At 40.7% G+C, this 23,357-nt stretch overlaps 1 protein-coding gene across 4 annotated transcripts in view; it reads right to left on the reverse strand.

The window, feature by feature from the left end:
* Nucleotides 1–23,357, reverse strand: part of EXTL3 (exostosin like glycosyltransferase 3) — a 144,242-nt gene that overhangs the window by 33,539 nt on the left and 87,346 nt on the right. For 3 of the 4 annotated variants that reach the window (XM_020988794.2, XM_020988784.2, XM_020988777.2), the window contains exons 2-3: nt 17,511–17,600; nt 7,104–9,723 (exon numbers count right to left, since the gene is read on the reverse strand). In XM_020988794.2, the coding sequence (XP_020844453.1) occupies nt 7,104–9,251 (2,148 nt within the window). In that variant the 5' untranslated portion in view covers nt 9,252–9,723; nt 17,511–17,600. Of the gene's footprint in view, nt 1–7,103; nt 9,724–11,586; nt 11,768–17,510; nt 17,601–23,357 lie in introns of all 4 variants that reach the window. The other variant, XM_020988792.2, reaches the window with a different exon arrangement.

Here is a 23,357-nt window from a genome sequence, read left to right on the forward strand (position 1 = left end):
CCTTTTGACTGAGTCCCAGTTTTACAGAACAAATCCTTTTATTAAGGGGATTTGTTCTGTGAAGTTTGGATTCTGTCAAAAGGCCACACTTGAGGCCTAGAAGGCCAGTGTGGCCTTGAGGCAGCAGGTTCCTCATCCCTGCCTAGGACAAATCATATGGCAGGAAGACAGAATGATCTTGCCAGCATCACTGTAAAAAGCATTAAAAGTCCAAAGCAATGGCATCTCTGGGAGTAAAAAGAATCATTCCTCTTCAGATATATACATATACATAAACACACATACAACACACACACACACACACACACACACACACACACACACACACACACACACACAATTGTATTATAAATGAAGTAAGACAATATAGTTCCCTATTATATTCCTCACTAGAATATAAGCTCACTGAAGGGAGAGACTGTCATTCTTTTTGGTTATAATAGTATTCCCAGCCCTTGAAACAGTGCCTGGCACATAGTAAATGCTTTATCCATCTTTGTACAGACAGACAGACAGACAGACAGACAGACACACACACACACACACACACACACACACACACACACACACACACACACACACACGGTGTTTCAAACACTCCCTTTCAAGAATGATACATGTTAATCTTTCTAAAACACCACTTTCATCATGCTAAACCAAGAGCCTGCAACAGTTTCCCACAGCCCTCAGAAACAGGTGCTACTTTGCCCCACCTGCCTCGCTCTGAATTACCCTCTGCTTTAACCAGACTAGAATGCTGACTGAATGTGCACTACCACCCCTACTCCCACACCTTTCCTCATGGTACTCAGGACACGCTGTGTGGTACAGTGGGGAAGAGTCGCGGGTTACAAGTCAGAGGACTTGGACTGGAATCCTGACCACTGCTCCTCTCTAGGCCTCAGTTATCTCAGCTGTAAATCTGTGTTCCTGTAAAGCCTGACAATCCCTTCAGCTGCCTTCATGTCTCACCTCCACCAGGAAGCCAGTGCCTAGAATTCCAGCCAACAGGGATCTCCCTTCCAGACCACGCACAGCACATAAAAATCACAAAATTACAGAAAGACCTTAGAATCTTTTTAGTTCAATTCATTTATTTTACAAATGAAGAAGCCAAGGCCCAGGGAAGTTCTCATTTTTATTATTTTCCCTGCACTTGACATATTAAATGTACTGCTTCATTACATTTCTTGTTTTGTGTGTAAGTTCTAGTTCCTCAATAAACCCAAGTCCCTTGGGGGCAGGATCACCTCCTGTCCTGAGCAACCTTCTCTTCCTGACCTGAGCACAATGAACTGGTCATGAGGAGAGTAATCAATAAAGGCTTCCTGGACTAAAGCTAGAGGAAGGAGCCAAATGGCTCTATACCAGATGTGTGCCTTCTCCCAATGTCCTCAGTCAGAAAAAGGGCAGGTGCCAAAGGGGGCACCTCGCCAATCAAGTCCCCGCCATCTTAAGACTCAGATGGTCAATTATTGGCCAGAGGGAGTGGTTTTGGCATGGATCATAAATCATCACCCTGGCTGTTCATGCTTATGCTCTTTCCTTCCTGGACTAAAACCTTAAAGTAGCAGCCTGTCAACCAACAAGCATTTACTAAGAAGTTTCTGTTTATCTAGCATTTTACCAAGCATAATAGGCAGGTCAGAAATCAAGAAGACTGTCACTACAGAGGCCAGTGCCAGAGACTCTTCTACGGACTTTGCTAAAATCCCACCATCGGCAAAAAGTCTCTCCCAGTCCTCCTTAATCTTACTGCCTTTCCTCTAAGAGTACCTCCAATTTATCCTGAATATATCTGAGCTCCTTTAGAGCAGGGATTGTTTTTTGCCTTTCTTTGCATCCCCAGTGCTTAGCATAATGCCTGTCACAAAACAGGTACAAAACAATGCCAGCTGACCAACTAATGAATTAATGATCTTGTCATTTTCAATTTAATCATTAATAATCTTGTCATTTACCCCTAGAAAGACATAGCTAATTGAAGGTTTTGTATCTGGGCCTGCAGGGAGAGCAAACACCACCAGTAGAATTAAGAACTGAAAGGGACTAACAGGTGATAATAGTCCACATGCCTCATTTTACAGATAAGGAAACTGAGGTGAGATAGGTGAAATGAAGTACCCATGACCGCCTAAGTAGTAACAGAGTTAGAATTGGATCACAAGTCATCTTCTGGCTCCAAATTCAGTTCTCTTCTCTGCCTGCCTCCAGCCACTTCTCCTCTTTCTACTTATGTACTCTCTCTCTCTCTCCCTCTCTCTTATAGATATAGGAGTGACAATAGCAAAGGGATTATAGGTCACAGACAAGCCACACAGAGCTGTACCATTATGTTTCATACTATTTATCTCAAATTTAGGTAGAGCCGGGGCCGCGAGGTGGCGCAGTGGATAGAGCATCGGCCCTGAAGTCAGGAGGACCTGAGTTCAAATCCGGCCTCAGACCAAACACTTGACACTTACAAGCTGTGTGACCCTGGGCAAGTCACTTAACCCCAATTGGTTTTAAAAAAAAATTCAGGTAGAGCCAAAAAAGAGTATAAAATTCATGAGATGAGTTTAAATTGGAGAGCAGCAGGAAAGATAAACATAGCACCAGGCCCAACCAGTGAAATGAAGTCATGTCATGTGAATCCTATGGCCCAGTCAGCACAGGTCACCATAAAATGAAGGGCAGACAGTTGGACATATATGCTTGAACACCTTTGGGCAAACTGTATATTAAATACTAAGAATGAATTTTAATCTAGTTCATATTTGCTGGATTATGAAGGAAGGAAAGAACACTTAAAAGGGAAAGAAATTAAGAACAGTTCACACTTAAATAGTGCTTCAAGTTCTGCAATAATATTCCTCAAAACAACCCTATCAGGTAGAGGTACAATATTTCTCATCTTTACTTTAGAGAGGAGGAAAATGAGCTTCTGGGACATTAAGTGACTTTCCCAAGATCACACAGACAGCAAACACTAGATTCACGACTCAAACCCAGCCCTCTGAGTCTAACAATCCACGGTTCATTCTGTTTCACAACAGCATGATTTGGTGTCAAGGTACCTCTGTGAAGTCATATCAGTATCAGCCTTCCCTGCATCCATATCTTGCAAGTTTCTTCACATTAGCAATGATACAAAATTCAGTAGAGGTCAGTTTAAATTAGAAGGGGCCAAAAACAACAATGTCATTAAGAAACGTAAGATATCTTTGGACGTCTGGTAAAGAAAATTGTTGATATATTTGGGGAAGAGTGTCAAGGGGCCAGAAGTTTTCATTTCTTTCTTTATTTCCTGGTTTTATCTTAAGCATAACTGCGTAGCAATGTCTCCAGCTTGGAAATACATGCATTACTTCTCTCTCTTTTTTTTTAAGAGTTAGGGGGAAAAAATCACACCCTAATCTGAACTGAATAAGCTTTTGAGAATGGGCACCTCTCTGGCAAGAGCCAGCATTCTTCTGAAGCACTGTGCTTATTGGAATGGGTTCAACAGGGATCAAAGAAAACCACTTACTTCCCAACAGAGTTAAAGGAAAGGATTAGTTCTGATGAGTTCTTTGGTGGCTCCTATTCATTGTCAACCTTCATTGATCATCTCGTCTACCCCTAGGGACTCATAGCAAGATTAAAGAACCAAGGAAAACTGTACACTGCTTAGCTGCTCCCCCATTTGTGAAACACTGTGGAACTTCAAAGACAAAACCCTCCCTAAGTTTCAATCACACTCATGAAATTTCAGTCTATAACAGATGACACTTACTTGGAAATAAGGCTGTGGAAGAAGCAAGCTGTTTCCAAAAATCCCCCTGATGCATTTGATAAATTATAGAGCCAAAGATTTCTCAAAGAGTGCAAAGGGCTCTAGAACAGGTTGGGGAACTAAACAATAAAATAGGAAGAAGCTAGAAGCAACAGTGACAAACCCGAAAGGAAGGAGGACAGATGGCGACTGTAGCATAGAGGAAAGAGGGAGACTAGAAGAGTTAGGAAGTACTACCTGTGAGATTTAGGGAAACTGGGTAGAGAATGAAAGGACACTTGTAAATTTAAGTGAGCTATTAAAGCTATCCCTGGCAGAAAAACACTCTGGAGCAATTTCTTTGATTGAGATCGCTGCTTCCCTGGTCTTTCATTACCTACCCCACTATTCCTTCCACCACTTAGTAAATATAATATTATTATTTTTCTTTATGCCATACTCATCTCTTTTCATCTCAGAAAAGTATGATGGAATGGAAAAGTGGACTTAGTATCAAAAGAGTTCAAGCTCTATCACCTTTTAGCTGTGGCCAGTAACAACCTGTACAAGAAAGTTAATCAATCTGAGTCTTGCTTTCCTCATCTCTGAAATGGAAATAGTATCATCTGCACTACTTACCTCACAGGGTTGCTGTGAGGGTCAAATGAGATAATGTGTGTAAAGCTTTTGGTAACCATAAAACACTGTCAACGTAAGCTCCTGTTCTCACCTCCTCTGGATACATGCACATATAATTTTACCTACAATCTGACTGAGCTATTACTGTAACACATAGTTCTCAAGAAAATAAAATTAATTTAAGAAGAACAATCCATATAGCCTGGGAGAATAAGGGCACTCTCATCTCCCCAAACGACCCAACCTGAACATTCCCATTCCAATCAAATTTTCTCAAAATCTCCTCATCTTGAAGATGATTCTGGCAAACTACAAACTCCATTAATATATCACCAACTCCTTTAACTTCCCTAGGAATATAATCTACACTTAGGAAAAGATGTCATTTATCTATCTTGTCTTCTTTAAAAGGTGAGCTCCTAGAAGAACAGGGATCTTCTGGGTTGGATTTTCTATATCATACCTAACACATACTAGGTGCTCAATATAGTACCTCTACTTACTGCTAATAGGATTAGAAGACTAAGAAAATCTAGAATCCTAACAAAAAGATGTCTGCCTATTGTTTTCTAACAGTGGTGAGTGACAAGTACTTGAGGGTCAATGGTAGAAATATTCAGCTGTGTTATTTATGCCAGACTCTATTAAAGAACCAGTTCTATGTCTGACTTGATCCTCTCCTCCTGGCTGCTTGTCTGTATTAGCAGAGGCTGTAAAAAGACAACTCGGTGTAGTAAAAAGAGTGCTAGACATTGGTCAGAAGACTTAGGTTCAAATCTCAGTTCTAACACTTATGATCTGGAATTGTTGTTGTTGTTCAGTTGTGTCCATTCGGGGTTTTCTTGGCAGAGATACTGGAGTGGTTTGTCATTTCCTTCTCAGCTCATTTGACAAATGAGGAAACTGAGGCAAACAAGGTTAAATGACTCACCCAGGGTCATACAGCTAGTAAGTGTCTGAGGCCAGATTTGAACTCAGGGAGATGAGTCTTCCTGACCCCAGAGCCAGTGCTCTATCTACTTTGCCACCCAGCTGCCCCTATATAATGCCATAGCAAAAAAAATCACTTAACTGCTCCAAGTTTTACTTTCTTCATCTAAAACAGAGAGATAACAATATCATTTATACTTCCCACCAAACAAATTAGATGGGAGAGCACTTTGTAAACCTTAAAGCACTATCTATAATAAATATACATACTTGCATGTATACATATATAATATATATATACAGAATGTGTATACAAATGGTTTTTGTTATTATAGTGTCTAATAATTTTTTTTTTTGGCGAGGGAATTGGGGTTAAGTGACTTGCCCAGGGTCACACAGCTAGTGAGTAATGTGTCTGGGGCTGAATGTGAATTCAGGTCCTCCTGATTCCAGGGCTGGTGTTCTATCTACTGTGCCACCTAGCTGCCCCCTCTACTATTATTTTAAAAGCCTGAGAATTAAAAATTCTCTGAATTTGGTAGGTAGGAAAAAAAAAACTATACTGCTTTGTGTTTATCAAATAAAAAGTGGGAGACATCAATTGTTAAGCATGATAAGGCCATTCAATAGTGCATTAATGTGAATAAGAGAGGTTGTTAGGAGAAGCATTGTTAGATTAAGTTCTCAGTGCCTCTTGGGTGCTGGTTTTAAATGAACTACTGAGAAAATTTCCTCTAGTTTGAGGACATATGATAATAGAACTAGAAGGGACTTTGCATGTCATCTAGTTCTATTTCTACCATTGACCTTGTCACTCAGAAGATCCCTGTTCTTCTAAGAGCTCACCTTTTAAAGAAGACAAGACAGATAAATGACATCTTTTCCTAATTGTAGATTATATTCCTAGGGAAGTTAAAAGAGTTGGTGATATATTAATGGAGTTTGCAGTTTGCCAGAAACTGAGGCCCGGACAATTTATGTATTAAGTAGCAGAGGCAAAAGCCAAAAACCAGGCCCTCTAACTCCAAATCCACTATCCACTATACCATATACCTTATATTCAGGGGGCCAGACACAGAATATCCTCCCTCCCATATACCTGCAGCCAAACTAAAGAAGCAAAGTCTACAGGTAGGAGAAACAGAACTCATGTTTGTGTATCTTCCTGTAAGGCAGAACTGCATACATCCTAAATGACACCAGTCTGTACTGAATTGATGAAGTTTTTGTAGCTTTTTACTGAATAATTTTTTAAACTAGCTTGAATTCATCATCTCTGTTACAATAATTTTTTAAAAACATAATTGACTATTACTGGTATAAGACCCTCTAATTTAAGAATGAAATAGAATTTGTTTTTAGGAAGTTTGAAGGACTATCAGAGACTGTTCAAAGTCTTTGTTGTAACAATCCACGGAATCCTACTAATCTTGTCCTGCACAGGCCCTTAAAAATCAAAATTCAGAATCTTCAAACCCCAAATTCTAAAGTCTCCTTTTTCATTAAAAGCTATGCCTTCAAACAGAATTTCTACAAACAGCCTGGGTAAAAATTCATTAACGGATGAATATAGAAAAATGGAAGATCTGTCTATCAGATCTACAGATCTTTAGAAAAACTGGAAGAGTAAGAAATAAGCAGCGTGAAACATACGAAAGATAAGCAGAAGTGAAATCTATAAGATATCACGGAGGGAAGTAACATAAGCAAGGGAAACTGAGGAATGGGGGGGTTAGGGCAGTTCTTAAAGGTCCAAAGAAATCTGCTAAGTGTCGTAAAATGCCTGTTTCTCCATTACCATAATGGGGACGCCAATGTCAGGCCACAGAAGGTCTTCTGAAGGAAGCTTTGGGGAGTTCCATACCACCACCACCTTATTCAGGTAAGGGAGACCATTCAGTCTCTCTAAGGAGTTCATGAGCACCTCCTCTCGTTCATAAGTCAACATCACCACCGTGAACTGCTCTCTTGGAACATTGCCTCCAAGTGCTGCCTGGAACTCCTTGCCAGAACCACCAGCTCCTCCACCAATGGGCCTGAATCCAGTGCCAGAGCCAAGAAATTTGGCCTCTGAAGGCAGAACAGGGTCAAAAGGTGTGTGTGGGAAAAGGTGGAAAGGCCCTGGGGCTGAGTTCCAGTTGCGATAAAGATCAGTGGCAGTCAAGGTAAAGTTGCGGAGGTATTTAGGAGAGGCATAGGGTGGTTCTGTTTCCACTGGCCCCAGGTCCAGATCCCCATTATCTGCCATGTTGGGGTCAGTACCTGCCGCTTTGCCTGAGCGATGGGGAATCTCAACTGCTGCCTCTTCCCGGATGGGAGCAGCTGGGATCTGGATACGAGTCCTAACCACAGCCAGAACTGTGTTGAAGATACTGTCAGCTGTAGAGAAGTAGGTTTCCCAAAGGAAGCGACCTTGGCGCCTCATGGCCAGCAGATCGCTGTCTGAGAGGCTCCGCAGCAGGAAGTGGACCTCAGTGACCCGTGGCTTGGGCACCACCAGAGCAGCCTCATTCCACCGTAGCACATCCTGGTAGGGAAGCTGCACCTGCTCCCCCAGCACCACTGGAATCGCTCCAACTTCGAGTGCCTCAAAGAGCCTCGTGGCACATCCAGCAGAGATCACCAAGTGGGGATCCCCTGGTGTGATAATCAGGGCAAAGGTGGAAAGCTTCAGTAGTTCTAAGCGGTCCTCCCTCTCCCCACATAGTGCCCACTCGGTGGGCAGGCTAGGTTTAGGCTGGTTCTTGCAAGTAAACTCCACCAGCACCTGGTCAAGCTTGCTGTCCTGGACTGCTTTCAGGGTGGCAATGATTCGGTCATCATAGTCGGCGGGAGGGTCACCTTCCATCTCCTCTTCAAAGGAACGGGCCTCCTGGAGGCTGGACCGCAGTGACTCAATTTTCTCCCCTTGGAAGCTGAAGAGATACTTCCGCTTGACTGGCACCTGTGGAGGGATCTCCAGGAAGTTGGGCTCCGACATGGCATGGACTAGTGGCGATATGACTATATCAAAGCCGGGCCGGTACTGAGCAGCATAAAAGGTGGACTGGGCCACCATCGCTCGACCCGTACTGACGTTATACAGTAAATTCTGCGTATTCGACTTCCACGACAGGTTGATGAGCAGGTGGTTGTGTCCATCTGTCCGCCAGTGGGGCAGAGAGTACAACTGTTGTTCCAGCTCAGCAGGCCGTAGACCCAACGGCTCCTGCATTTCTCCCACCAGAATCACATAAAGGCAGGCAATGTCAGCATTCTCGGTGACGTAGACGTTGGTTCGTGTTGTGGCCTGAAAAGCCTGCTTGACCAGGGGGTCCAGATAGCTGCCAAAGGCCAACTGGTCACTATCATAGACATAGACTGGGAAGCCAGAAGTGAGTGGGCAGCGAGAGTAGTCAAAGCAATTGTGCAGCCTGCAACTACGGAGAAGTTTAGGGGGAGGCAGGCCAACGTCATCTTTTTCTGGTAACAGTCGGATAGGCAGGGACAGTTTGGGCTGATTTTGGGCCATCAGCTCTTTGTAGGAATGTTCAGTCTGGCTGATGACATTCTTGAGCTGCAGCAGGTCCTGTTTGGCATTCTCGATACTCTTTTTACAGGCTTCGATCTTCAGGTTGAGCTTGGCAATTTCACTGTTCAGCTCCTGCCGTTTGGCTTCAAGCTGCAGGAGTTCTTCGCTGACTGACTCACGGATGCGGCAAAGGTCTAACACATGCTTCACCTCGCACAACTCATTGCCAGCTCGTGGCCCAAAGATGCGTTTGCCTGCCTCGTCCGCCTCGTCCAAGGTGGTAAGGTAGTAGTGGGCAATGAGGGGGAAGAAAACCAAAATGATGAAGAGTGTAAAGCTGAGCCAGGTAAGCCGGATGCGATTGGACCATCGCAGCATCCAGGTTTGGCCTCCATTCCCCACTCCCCCATTCCGCAACATGGTATAGCCTGTCATAAGTCTCTGCGTGACACTTGCCCCCTCTGATCACGTTGGGTCAGTATCCATAACCACATAAGTTTCCACTAAATAATTCAACCTCTTCCTCACTCCTTTCCCTAAGGGTTAGTGCATTGTCTCTACAAGGCACCAAATAAAATGGAAATTTCATTTTCCTCAGCTGTAATGGAAATGGTCTCTGACTCTCCTCCTGCAGGCTTTAAGCTGTGGCTGTCGATCAAGGAACATGCCCTCAATCTCTGTCAAACCAGCAGAGATGTCACGTTGCTGCTGTGGGGAAAGCACGGTGTCCGCCGATGACACCCAGGGAAAGCACCCTGGAATCAGGCAGCCTTGCTCAGCTGTCATAGCTCCTGCCTCTTGATGCTGCTGACTGAAGAATATGCATAGTTAGCATCCACAGTTGGATGGACCATGAACAAAGCCCTGCTTCCGTCTTGTCACTGCTGCTGCTAGGAGGTGCTCAGGCCTGAAAGGGAGAAGAAGAATCATGGTCAGCCTTGCAGAAATTACATTAAAATAACATTTTCTAGGCATGTCTTGCACATTTCCATAAGCAATATAATGCAAAATCTGAGCACAACTTAGAAGTACCACAAGTCCAATGTTTTGTGTTGTTGTGGTTTAAATTTACAATAGGGAACTACAATAATGAGAGCTCCTTCTCCCTCCAAAAAACAAACAAAAAACTCCTCAATTCCACTATGCTTTCCTTTTGTCAAAAACAACAAAAACTCCACCTTTATTCTTAATTGATTCTAGAGTATTAATACAGAACTACAAGAAAGATTAATTATTTTCTTTTAAAATGCAAAGAAGCTTCACACACTCTGTTACCCTAGACCTGGGTTTTGTTTCTTGACAAACATAATGTCCTTTCTCTATCACCAACGTGTCTTCATATCTTCCCTTACTCAAAGGACAGTGAGAAAAGCACAGCATTTGGGAGAAAAGGACATGGGCTCAATTCCAACTCTGTTACTTATTACCATATGAGCTTAGACAAAATCCCTCCACTTCTCTGGGCCACAGTTTGCCCAACTGCAAAAAGAAGGGGTTGGAATATACCATCTCTAATGTCCTTTTCAGTCACAAGTGGAATGATCCTGAAAACAATGTCCTGGAAAGATGATTTAGGATCACGATAACTATTTTTCAAGTTTGGAGTTTATCAGACCTATTCACATAGAAGCAGGTATACAACCCTAACAGAGGGAGGCTTGGATGGGTCTTAGCAAAGATAGGCTAGGAAGCCTATCCTGCCCCTTGGCATCTTAATTCAGAGGCTCAACTACAAGAGCATAGGAAATGGCATCAGAACTAACCCAATCTCCTCTGGGAATCCTGACTGAGAATAATCCAGGGCCAAATTAGACCTTCTGGGGGTACAAATTGAGTAAGGCTATAACCAAACTGGCCTTTGGGGTAATAGCTTGCTTTCCCTAATTAAATTTCCTCTGCCGACCCTTCCCATTTCAGATCCTTCATTTATCTCTCAGCATTTGAGAAGTCCATCTAAACTCATACTTGTTTGATATACTGACTTGTAAACTGTTTCAAGTGACTTGTATTACTCTTAATATTAATATTAATATTAATATTAATGATGATGATGATGATAAAGATGAGGAAGCTAAGGTGGAGAAGTTACTTTAATTTTTCCAAAGTCACACACCTAGTAAATGGTAAAGCCGAAACTCAAAATCCCATGAGTTTTGACCACATGTCCAATGTCACTTACGTGGCTGAAATACAAAGTCTCTAGGGAAAAGGACCATACTTTCCATTTCTTTTGTATTCTTCAAAAATAACTAAATGCAATAAACACTTACTGGCTTCCTGGATAGTTCCTCTATGTTAGCCCACATCATGTAGTGTCTGTGAAAATACAAACAGTCACACCTAGCAGGCAGAATAGCAGACAAACTCATAGCCACCTTCAGATTCTGCCTTTGTTGGCAGAAGAACTTAAGAACTGAAAGAGACTTTACCTTAGATGTCATCAAGTTCAATTCCTCCCCTTTTATAAATAAGGAAAACAAAGATAATGGTTTGTTTAATTTCACATAAGACACAGCCAAGGGGCTCAGTGGGGAGAGCACTGGGACTGGAGTCAGTCTCAGACACCTACTAGCTGTGTGACCCTGAGCAAGTCACTTAACCTCTGTTTGCCTTAATCACCTGGAGAAGGAAATGGCAAACCACTCCAGTATCTTTGCCAAGAAAACCTCACACACAGTATTGGTGTACTATGATCCACAGAGTCATGAAGAGCTGGACCCGACTGAATGATTGAAGAGCAACAATTTCACATAACTCATATGAAGCATACCCGGGACAAGAATCTGGAAAAATTCGTCATCTAACTGCCAAACCAGTGTCTTTCCAGTAGACCATACTACTTCAGCGAATCACCAAAAGAACTTGGACATCTCATATTCTTTCTCAGTTTTCTTTTCTGTGCCTCTGTTTTCACCACTGCCAAATAGAGTTAATGCACCTGAAGAATGTACCTGTTGTAATGAAGATAAAATAAGGCAACAAAATGTGAAAGCAATTTCAAGTTGAAAAATGTCACCTAAAGTGCACTGTCACGAAGCCAAATGCAGCTCTGATTTCCTATCACCTCAAATCCAATATGAGCCAAACTTCGCACATCTTGTCTCTCTCAACTTTATTTATTCATTCAAATACTTACTGATAATCTATCACATGCTAGTAACTGTGTAGGTTAAAAACATGCTTAAGGTATACCCCTTGACCTGAAAGAACAGAGAATCTAGTAGGGATGATAAAATATGTATATAAATCACTATCATAATAAGATAAGAGGCAAAAGGGAGTCACTGTTTCAACATAGCTTCTCCTTCACCCCTATTATCCAAGTCACTCAACCAACTTTACTGATCTTCCTTCAGTCTTTCTTGCATCTATCCCTTTTACTCTCAATTGACATTACGCTTAGCACAAAGGCAACGTGTTCACCCGTAGTTGTCCACCTCTTTTTAATCACACCATTCCCATCCACAGCAAGCCCTGTGGCTGGTTTCTCTAAACCTTGTTTTTGCTTAAGCTCATTCATCCTGGATGACAGTTTTCTATTCAAAAATTTTCAATGGCTGAGTCTATAGTTATCCCTTCCACACCACAACTTGCCCTGTCAGGATTTTGTAATGTCGCAGGTTGGCATAAGAAATTAAATGGGAATCTGGGGGGAGTTTTGTGGGAGCCACAGACAACACACAAAGGCCAAAGATGACACGGAAAAAGTTTAGAAATTCAGAAATGTATAAAATACATGTATAATATGGTATAATACCAACCCAAATTTTACAATAAGGTACTGTAAATACTCCATAAAAGAAAAAGAAAAAATTCAGACTTCTTTTCTGGTATGAAGGGAGGGTCAAAAAATTTTACATGGAATTCCTAGATAGTGAGGATGCCATACCCCTAATCCTCACAATGAGAAGAGATAACTGTATTTCCTGTAAGACTGAGCATAAACTTTTCTGCATCATCTACCATATTATGACCCGCTTATTGATCTAACTTTATCTTCCATATTCTCTTAAAACATTTTCGTCCCCCTAACTTTCCCAATTCTAGTCAATAAATGGGTGTGAGGAGCTGGCATGATCTAGGAGAGGCCGTGAATCTGAACCAAAAAAGGTTCTGTCCTAAAGAATAAGGAATCAAAACTATTTCTACTACTGCACAAGCTTTAACAATTTCTAATGCAAAACAATATGTGTGTGTATATATACATATATATATAAAACTACAACAATGTAAATATAAAGAGTCACAAAAACAGAAAAAGAATGTTGCAAAAATTACAAAAAACAAGCATAACTCTAAAAATTAGATATGAACAGATATCCTGATCCCACTCCTTTACAGAAATTAGAAGTCCACAGCTGTAGAACACTGCAAATATTTTCAGATGTTTTCAATGTATTGATCAGATTTTGCTGATTTTTTTCCTTCTTCTTCCTCTCTTTTCCCCCCTTTAAAAAGTATTTGTTATGTCAGATAGCTCTGTGGAAGGGGTGAGGGGGAAGGATACTAGGAGAAATTCTGAAGACAGAAAAAAACAAGCTGTGAAGAAAATTTAAGAAAAAAATTCTGTTGTTTGTTCAAAAGAGGGTCAATCAGGAAGGCAAGATAACTGAAGAATATGCTAGAGACAATGGAATGGAAAGGGATCACTCATGCATGTAGAGGGTTTGACCTTGATAAGGAAATCCCTGAAGTTACAATGAGAAGCAAGGGCTATTCCAACTCCCCAACTACAAAGACTGAGTCAATGGGCAGAGCCAAGATGGCGGAGTAAAGGACTCACCTGAGTTCTCCCCAATTTCCCTCCAAACAACTTAAAGTAACACCTCAAAATGAACGTTGGAATGGCAGAACCAACAAAAGGCTGAAATGAAATTGTTTTCCACTGCAAGACAACTTAGAAGGTTGGCAGGAAAGACCTGTCTCACTGGGGTGAGAGTAGGGTGCAGGCTAGTGGAGGCCGTACTCCAGCAAGCCAATAGCAGGCCTTGGGGGCAAATGAATCAGCAACAGTGGCTCCCGCAGATTTCAGCCCACAGACAGTAAGGGGGTCAGATAACTGTCCACAAGGAGAGTACAAGGGACCTTTTGGCTGGCACTGTTTGCAGGATTCTGTTACATCACCCAGGCAAGGAGGATACTAGTATTCTAGAGCATGTGACCACAAGGGAGCAGGAACCCTGGTCACAGTTCCAGGGTAGAGAAGGATGCTTGTGGTCACTCACAGACCAGAGCACAAGACAGGAGAGCAGTGACCACACCTCTCCTTAGATCATATCACCCTGGAAGGACTAAAAACTTAAAGACCCCCAGAACTAGCTCTGAAAACAGCCACATGAAAAACCTGAAGCTTGGGACAGTGCCCCCTCCCACTGGGAGTAGAGCCCAACTTTAACATGAAGTTAGAAGTCAAGAAATAGGCTGGAAAAAAATGAACAAACAACAACAACAACAAAATTTGTCCATATAAAGTTACTATGGTGACGGGAAGGATCAAAACAAACTCAGAAGAAAACAACAAAGTCAAAATAGCTACATACAAAGCCTCAAAGAAAAATGGGAATTGGACTCAGATCACCCCCCCACCCCAAATTTCCTGAAAGAGCTCAAAAAGGATTTTAAAAAGTAAATAAGAGAGATAGAGGGAAAACTAGGAAATGAAATGACAGCAATGCAAGAAAATCATGGGGGAAAGAGTCAACAGCTTGGTAAAGGAGGCACAAAAAAAAATACTGAAGAAAACAACCTTAAAAAATAGAACAGGCCAAATGGCTAAAAAAAAAAAAGGCATAAAAATGCACTGAAGAAAAGAACTCCTTAAAAAAGAGAATTGACCAAAAGGGAAAAAAAAAAGAAGTACAAAAGCTCACTGAAGAAAATAACTCCTTAGGGAAAAAAAAATGGACAAGTGGAACTAATGACTTCATGACACATCAAGAAACAATTTTTAAAAAACCAAAAGGGTAAAAAAAATAGAAAAACATATGAAATATCTCAAAGGAACAATAACTGACCTGGAAAATAGATCCAGAAGAGATAATGTAAGAATTACTGGACTACCTGAACACCATGATCAAAAAGAGAGCCTAGACATCATCTTTCAAGAATTATCAAGGAAAACTGCCCTGATATCCTAGAACTAAAGGGTCAAATAGAAATGGAAAGAATCACAATAACCTCTTTGAAAGATATCCCCAAATGAAAACTCCCAGGAATATTACAGCCAAATTCTAGAGCTCCTAGATCAAGGAGAAAATATTATAAGTAGCCAGAAAGAAATAATTCAAATATTGTATAGCCACAGCCAGGATAACATAAGATTAAGCAGCTTCTACCTTAAAGCATTAGAGGGGTTGAAATATGATATTCCAAAGGGCAAAGGAGCTAGGATCACAACCAAGAATAACCTACCCAGAAAAACTATGTTTAACCCCTCAGGGGGAAAAATGGTCATTTAATGAAATAGAGGATGTTCAAGCATGTCTGATAAAAAGATCAAAGCGGTGGGCAGCTAGACAGCGCAGTGGATAGAGCACCAGCCCTGGAGTCAGGAGGACCTGAGTTCAAGTCCATTCTCAGACATTTACTTTACCCTTATTAGCTGTGTAACCCTGAGTAAGTCATTTAACCTCATTGCCTAGCCCCCCCCCAAAAAAAAGAAAGAAAAAAAGAAGGAAAAGATCAAAGCTGAATACAAAATGTGACTTTCAAATACAAGACTCAAGAGAAGCATAAAAAAGGAAACAGGAAAGAGAAATCACAAGGGAGTCAATAAGGTTAAACTGTTTACATCCCTAAGTGGGAAGATGAAACTTGTAACTCCTAAGTACTGTATCATTACCTGGACAGTTAGAAGTATACACAGAGGACATGACTGTAAGTTGACTCTGATGGGATCATATCTAGAAAAATAAAATTTAAGGGATGAGAAAGAGGGATGCACTGGGAAAAGGGAGAAGGGAGGGGTAGAATGGGATAAAATCCCACATAAAAGAGGTGTGAAAGAGCTTTTATAGTAGAGGAGAAGATAGGGGATGGGGGGGGGCAGGATAGCAGGCAAGGCTTGAACCTTATTCTCACTGGAATTGGCTCTAAGACAGAATAACATACACAGTCAGTTGAATTTAGAAAGCTACTTACCCTACAGGGAAGTAGGAGGGGAAGGGAATATGAGAAATGGGGGGAAGGGGGGCAGGGGGGAGAGTGCTAATAAAAGGAAGGGAAGATTGAGGGAGGCAATAGTCAGAAGCAAAACACTTTTGAGGAGGGACAGGATAAAAGGAGAGAGAGAAAAGGATAAGCAGAGGAAAAATAGAAAGGAAAGAAACAAATCAGTAATCATAAATGTGAAAAAAATTTTACAGCAAGTTTCTCTGATAAAGGTCTTATTCTCAAATATATAGAAAACTGAGTCAAATTTATAAGAATACAAGTCATTCCTCAGTTGATACATTGTCAAAGGATAAGAACAGGTAGTTTTCAGCTGAAGAAATCAACACTATCTATAGTCACATGAAAAAATATTCTAAATCACTATTGATTAGAGAAGTGCAGATTAAAACAACTCTAAAGTACCACCTCACACCTATCAGATTGCCTGAGATGACAGAAAAGGAAAATGACAAATGCTGGTGGGGATGAGGGAAAATTGGGACACTAAAGCACTGTGGGTGGAGTTATGAATCTATTCAACCATTACAGAGAACAATTTGGAACTATGCCCAAAGGGCTATAAAACCAGGCATATTCTTTGACCCAGCAATATCACTACCAAGTCTGTATCCCAAAGAGATTTAAAAAAAAAAAAGGAAAAGGACTATATGTACAAAAATATTTATAGCAGCTCTTTTTCTGGTTGTAAAGAACTGGAAATTGAGAGGATGCCCATCAATTGGGGAATGGCTAAACATGTTGTGGTATATACTTGTGATGGAATACTACTGTGTTATAAGAAATGAAGAGCAGGATGCTTTCAGAAAAACCTGTTAAGACTTATATGACCTCATGCAAAGTGAGGTGAGCAGAACCAGAACACTGCACAAAGTAACAGCAATATTGTACAATGATCAACTGTGAATGACTTAGTTATTCTCATCCAAGAAAATTCCAAAGGACTTATGACAAAAAATGCTATCCATTTCCAGAGAAAGAACTGATGGGAGTCTGAATGCAGCCTGAAGCATACTTTTTTTAAACTTTATTTTTCTTGGTCTGTGTTTTCTTTCACCACGTGACTAATATGGAAATATGTTTTGCATGACTGCACATATATAACCCATATCAAGTGCTTGCCTTCTCAATGAGGGAGGAGAAGAGGGAAGAAGGGAAAGAATTTGGAACTCCCAGGACCCTCAAAAATCCTGGCCTCCCAGATGATCAATTTCAGCTCCTATAACCTATATCATGAATGCACCTCAGCCTCCCATTAGAATGGTCACACCTTAGATCTCAGCATCACCTATAACTGTGCCACTTTGCTGCGGATAATCTACTTGTGAATTATTATCAGTGAAGATGACTTGGTGCTACTAGAATCATTGTACTGCCTTCTCATTCATGTGTTTAAATTTTCCCCTTTGTTTCTGAACAAGTATTAATCTTTATATTTCCCATAGGTCATAAAGGGAAGACAGAAGACATGATAACAATGCAAGACCATGATGAAACAATGAAACTAGCTCATTTCTACTTTACCATCAACTTCTGGATCTTCTCCTCAGACTTAGGCAGAATCACACTTGGCACCACAATCTCTTGGAGCACTAAGCTCTAGAACATAGTCACCTGGTTGAAAGAAACGAGAGAAGTGGACACTGTTAGAAAAACGTATGGCCAATATCTGGACATGCCTATAGTCCAATAACACTGAGTGCTGGAAAGTGCACTGAGTTTGGGGCCTGGATCCCCACACTTACTAATGGTAGCCCTCTTCAGAGCCACACTTTTCTCATTTGTAAAATGGAGATAATGGTGTTCTTTCAAACTCAGTTTGTACTACCTTGCTCACAGTCATTGCTTTGCAATCCAGAAAGTGCTTATAAATGTAAACTATTATTTGAGAAGAATCCCACTGCTATATATTATAAAAAGGCTTCCATTATGTACATTGCAAGCATAATGAAGAATTTATTACAATGCAGAGTCACAGAAACACAGTCCAAAACTAACACAAGAGTCACCCGGTAACAGTGATTCTCTTTAGCTTCAGTTATTGCTGCCAGTTTGTAGTTGGGCAGACTTGGACTGAGAGAAAAAAGACAAGAGTTCTGCTGGGTAACCATTCTTCAGCATTGTTTTGCAGAAGTTTCCCTAAACCTTCCTGCTCAGGAGGTGCCTTCTTCTGGATTAAGGTAAGATTAACAACCACCACCACCGCCATCATCATCACCTCTATCAGCACTAGCACTGCCATTACCATAGTATTTGTATAGCACCTTCAGCTTAAGTTTGTGCTTTAAAAATATTATCTCCTTTGATCCTCATTAACAAACCTGGGGCGGACAGGCAGCTAGGTGGTGCAGTGGATAGAATGCCATGCCTGGAGTTAGGAAGATTCGTTTTCCTGAGTTCAAATCGGGGTTCACATTTAGTAGCTGCGTGAACATGGGCTAATCACTTAACCCTGTTTGCTTCAGTTCCCTCATCTAGAAAATGAGTTGGAGAAGGAAATGACAACCCCCTCCAGCATCTTTGCCAAGAAAACCCCAAACAGGGTCAAAAGGAGTTGAATGTGACTGGAACAACTGAACAACACTAACAAAAAGCCCAGAACTGAACATAACTCTCCAGATGTGGTCTGACGAGGATAGTGTAGAGTGGGACCATCACCTCAGCCATGCTAGATGCTATACTACTTACTTGATGCAGCCCAAGATTATATTCATTTCTTTGGCTGCTGCCTCACCATATTACTGGCTCATAGTGACATTGCAGCCCACTAAAAAGCTTAGACCGTTTTCAAAACAGCTGCTGTCCATCCACACTTCCTCCATTCTAAACTTGTGGAGTTAACTTTTCTCTCTCAGATATAAGACTTTACATTAAATCTACTGAATTCATCTTTTTGGATTCAGCCTAATGTCCTAGCCTATCAACGTGTTTTTGCATCCTGACTTTATGATCAGTCCAGTGTGTTAGCTATTCCTCCTAGTATGGGTCAGCCTCAAATGTTATTCACCAAACGTGGTGAATGAAGGTTTGCTTGTTTCTTTAGAAAAATGAAGATTTCAAGTCTTCAATGGTAAATATGCCTAACAAAGACAATAGATGAGAAACACAAAATAATGGGATGAGAAGATAAGTTTATAGAAAGGCTTAATCTTAAGGCTATGCAAAAGTGCATCACATTATCAATCAATCAATCAACAAGTGCTTATTATGTATTTATTGTGGTACTGTGCTAGGCACCAGGGATACTAAGTTTAAAAAAAAATCCCTACTTACAAGGAGTTTACATTCTAATGTGGGAGAAACCAAGTATATATAAAATTTACACAATAGACACATACATATACATATAATATATATATATAGTATATATATGCCAATATAATATCCTATATATGTGCTATATATATTTTATATATATAACACATAAATATATACAAAGTAGTTAAAACAAGGTGGTTTTGGAGAGAAAACATTACCATTTGGAGGAATAAGGAAAGGTTTCATGCATAAAATGGTATCTGAGCTGCACTTTAAAGAATGAGAGGGAGTCTATGAGGCAGAAGTAAGGAGAGAGCACATTCCAGGCATGTGCAAAGGCATGTTAACAGGAAAAGGGTTGCTGCATATGAGGAAAAGAGAGAAAGCCACTCTGGCTGGATCACAGGACATGGGAAGGGCTATCAGGTACTTAATTTAAGCTTTGGTCCAAAAGGATCCCAAGTTTTACTATCTATGGTACGTGGGACCTCATGCTGCAGAGAAGGGATGCTGCCTTCAATATCCAGAAGTTTGGCAGGACTCCCATCTTCAATGACCTGACCCCAGGTTGCTGATGTCAGCAAGTGGGTGGGGCTCCCAGGGGAGCCAGAGGCAGTGGGCCTGAGGTCTGAGTAAGTCTGAAGGTGGTACTTTGCGTAGTTAAAGTCATGTTTCATGTGCATGTCCTCAGGGGGGTTGAGGCTTCCAGGCTCTGAGGCTGGGGGGACAGGAAGTGGTGTTCTAGGTTCCATTTAAGAGGAGGATGGGGCTGCAAGCTGTTTTGAAGGTATCCGGGGTCCTCTCAGCAGCCAAAGTTCATGACCATCAATCCAGCTACACCATTACTAGGACACAAAGGTCCATTATATATAGAATTAGGTACTGCCCCTCTTTCTGTGGTGGCAAAAACAAAACAAAAAACCTTGAAATTAAAGGGAAGGCCATCAGTTGAGGAATGGCTGAATGTACTATGGTATATGAATATGACAGAACACTATAATGCTGTGAGAAAAGAGGAAACACGTGGTTTCAAAGATTTATATGAACTGATACTGATACAGAGTGAAGACTAATCTATAACATCAATATTACCAAAACAATCAATTCTGAAAACTTATAAGCTGAAGAATGAAATAAGCAGATCCAGAAGAACAATTTACATAGTCACAACAACGTAAAGACAAACCACTTTGAAAGTTATAAGAACTATAATCAATAGAATAACCATCCATGATTCCAGAGGACTGATGATGAAACATATTGTCTGTCTCCTGACAGAGAGGTGATAGATGTCAGGTACAAAATAAGAATACACACATACACACACTTTCATATTGCCAACGAGGCAATTTATTTTGTTTGATTGTTCATATTTGCTACTAGGAATTGGTTTTTCATTTCTCTTTTTTCTCAATAGGGTGGGAAGTAGGGAAAGAAAATAGGGTTTTTTTTCATTAAAAAAAATTAAAAATAAAGAAGTGCTACAGATATGGAATGCCGTATGTACTTGCAGATGAGATTAGCATATTGTTTTACTTAATCACTTTGCTTTATTATACAAGACCTCTCATGGAGTGGAGGTAATCTATACAAGTATGTATGAAAAAAGGAAAGGTATATGTACAGTCAGTAGGAAAGGAATCGAAAGATGAGAGGTTAGAGGTAAGAGGCGTGAGGTTGCAATATACTGGACACGATAGGGAGAGATGACAGCAAGGGGACACAGAGAGGGATTGCCCTAGGCAAAGAGTAGGGCCACCTCATTCTCAGAGACTGGGGGGAGGTTATGACAAGAGGTTTTGAGATGAAGAGAAAGGAAAAAGAGGAAGTTCACATGAGGTAGCCTCAATTTTCTCGGGAAAGTAAGAGGCAAAAACCCACCACCCACGGCTGAGGAGGAACAAGGGAAACGTATGAGAGGCTTGAAAAGAAAAGGTTTAAAATAGCTTCTGGTGGAGTGAGACAGGGAATCAATTAGGAAGGAACAAAAAGACTGTGGGACCACAGGAAGGGCCCAGTAGTCGTTGGATAATAAGAATTTCTAATGTACCTATTTAACATAACGTGAGACATCCTACAGCAGCTCAGGTGAGCAGGAATGGAGGAGGGCGATGGTGGGAGTAATTCTGAGAGGTCTGACAAGAGAAGAGTGGCATACATACCTCAGTGCCTAGAAACCCTCCTCCTCTGGACCTGAAGGAAGCTGGATTAATCAGATACTAACTGCGGAAATGGGGACAAGATGAGATAATTAACAGAAGTTTCTGGATCTCCCAGTACCCAGAATTTCCACCCCCAAAGTGTATGTTAGTGGTTAATGTTAACTGAGGGCCTAAGTGTGAAAAAAATGTGCTTGAGAATGGTGGCTAAATGCTAACTAGATCTCTGCACAGCCATAACCTGGGCAGGGCAACCAGAATCAGATTTATAGTGGGAAAACAGTACCTACAGGGCTCAAGAAAAACAGAAACAAAGGAACAAAGCATCTAATTAGTCACATTATTTAAAACAGGAAGCAACCAAATGAAATGCAGGGATGAGCTCCCCTCCAGACTGGACCTAAGCCATGATCAGCATCTCCTCCTGGATCTCCTCCCTCTCAAGTAGGGGTTAATTCCAATGCTATTTTCCTCAGGTACAAAAAATTCCTTGCTATGGCTTTGAGTCTCTGCAAGGCTAAGCAAAATTTAGTTGCGGTGGCAGTGTCTGCCAGGCCGTAAATGCACATCCAACGGGGAATAAAGCTGAACCAAATGTTTGTGTCATAAAGTGGTCAAGTGACTGTGTCTCCAGGAGCCACAACTGTGGAAGGAACAGAAAAGCTCACATTTAGTGTTTTGTTTTGTTTTTTTAAATCCAGGTTGAGGTTAGACCACAAATACCTTTCACCTAAGATTATAGTAAGGAATCATTTTTCTAATGAAGGTCAATAAACCTAGGTAATAAATCAATCAATGGCCACATATCAAGGGTTTTTAACCGGAGGCCTGTGAACTTGTTTATTTTTTCTTGAACGTGATAACTATATTTCAATATGATTGGTTTTCTCCGTAATTCTATGTACTTCATATATTTAAAAACATTCTGAGAAGAGATCCACTGATGGGTTTAATTAGATGGGTAAGGTCAGGGAGGGAATAATCACAAGGAAAACAAACTTCAGTTTCAGAGGACAAACTGTAAAAGGAGGATGAAAAGGAAAGAAACTATAACAATCAATCATCAGGATCTGAGAAAGGGGAAGAAAGAAGAGGGAATGGAATAGAAGCAAATCACTAGTGATGATCATATTCTTTCTTTTTTACCTCCTCTTCTGTTTGCCTCAGTTTCTTTATCTGTAAAATGGGGACAATAATATCACCCACCTCACAGGGTTATTGTGAGGATCAAATGAAAGAATAATTGTAAAGTGCTTAGCACAGTTCTTGGCACACAGCAAGCAACAGATAAATGTTAGTTATTATTATTATTTTCAAAAGGGGACAGAAGACAGAAAAGAAAAATACAAGAGAATATATTGAAGAAAAATATACAATTCATAATAAAAGTGAATGTGAATAGGCTGAATTCATCCATAAAATGAAAGAAGATAGTAGACTAGATTAGAAAGAAGAATCCAATAATATACTGTTAAAAGAAATACAATTGAACATGTTCACATGGAGTTAAAATGAGGAGCTAGAGAGTAGTTTTTTTTATGCTTCACAAGAAGTGAAAAAAACAAGGGTAACACTCATAATCTCAAAGAAAGTATAGTTAAAAATAGAGTTTAAAAAGGTAAAAAGGGAAACTATGTTACTCAGCTAGTGGGTAGTGAGCTGGACCTGGAATAAGATCTGAATTCAGATACAGCCTTAGGAACATATTAGCTGGGGGCCCTCCACAAGCTACTTAACCTCTGTTTGCCTCAAATTCCTCAACTAAAAAATGAGAATGGCACCAAACTTCCAAGGTGGTTGTACGGATAAAGTTAGATCACCTTTGTTAAGTGTAGTGTAAACCTTAAAGCACTATAAATGCTAGGCATTCTACAAATGCTAGCTACTACACTATGATAATGAATATTAATAATTAATCATATATAATAAAATAATTATCCACATTTAAATTCTC

Source organism: Phascolarctos cinereus, unplaced genomic scaffold (genome assembly GCF_003287225.1).
Source record: "Phascolarctos cinereus isolate Bilbo 61053 unplaced genomic scaffold, phaCin_HiC Scaffold_2;HRSCAF=192, whole genome shotgun sequence".
Classification (NCBI taxonomy): Eukaryota; Metazoa; Chordata; class Mammalia; order Diprotodontia; family Phascolarctidae; genus Phascolarctos; species Phascolarctos cinereus.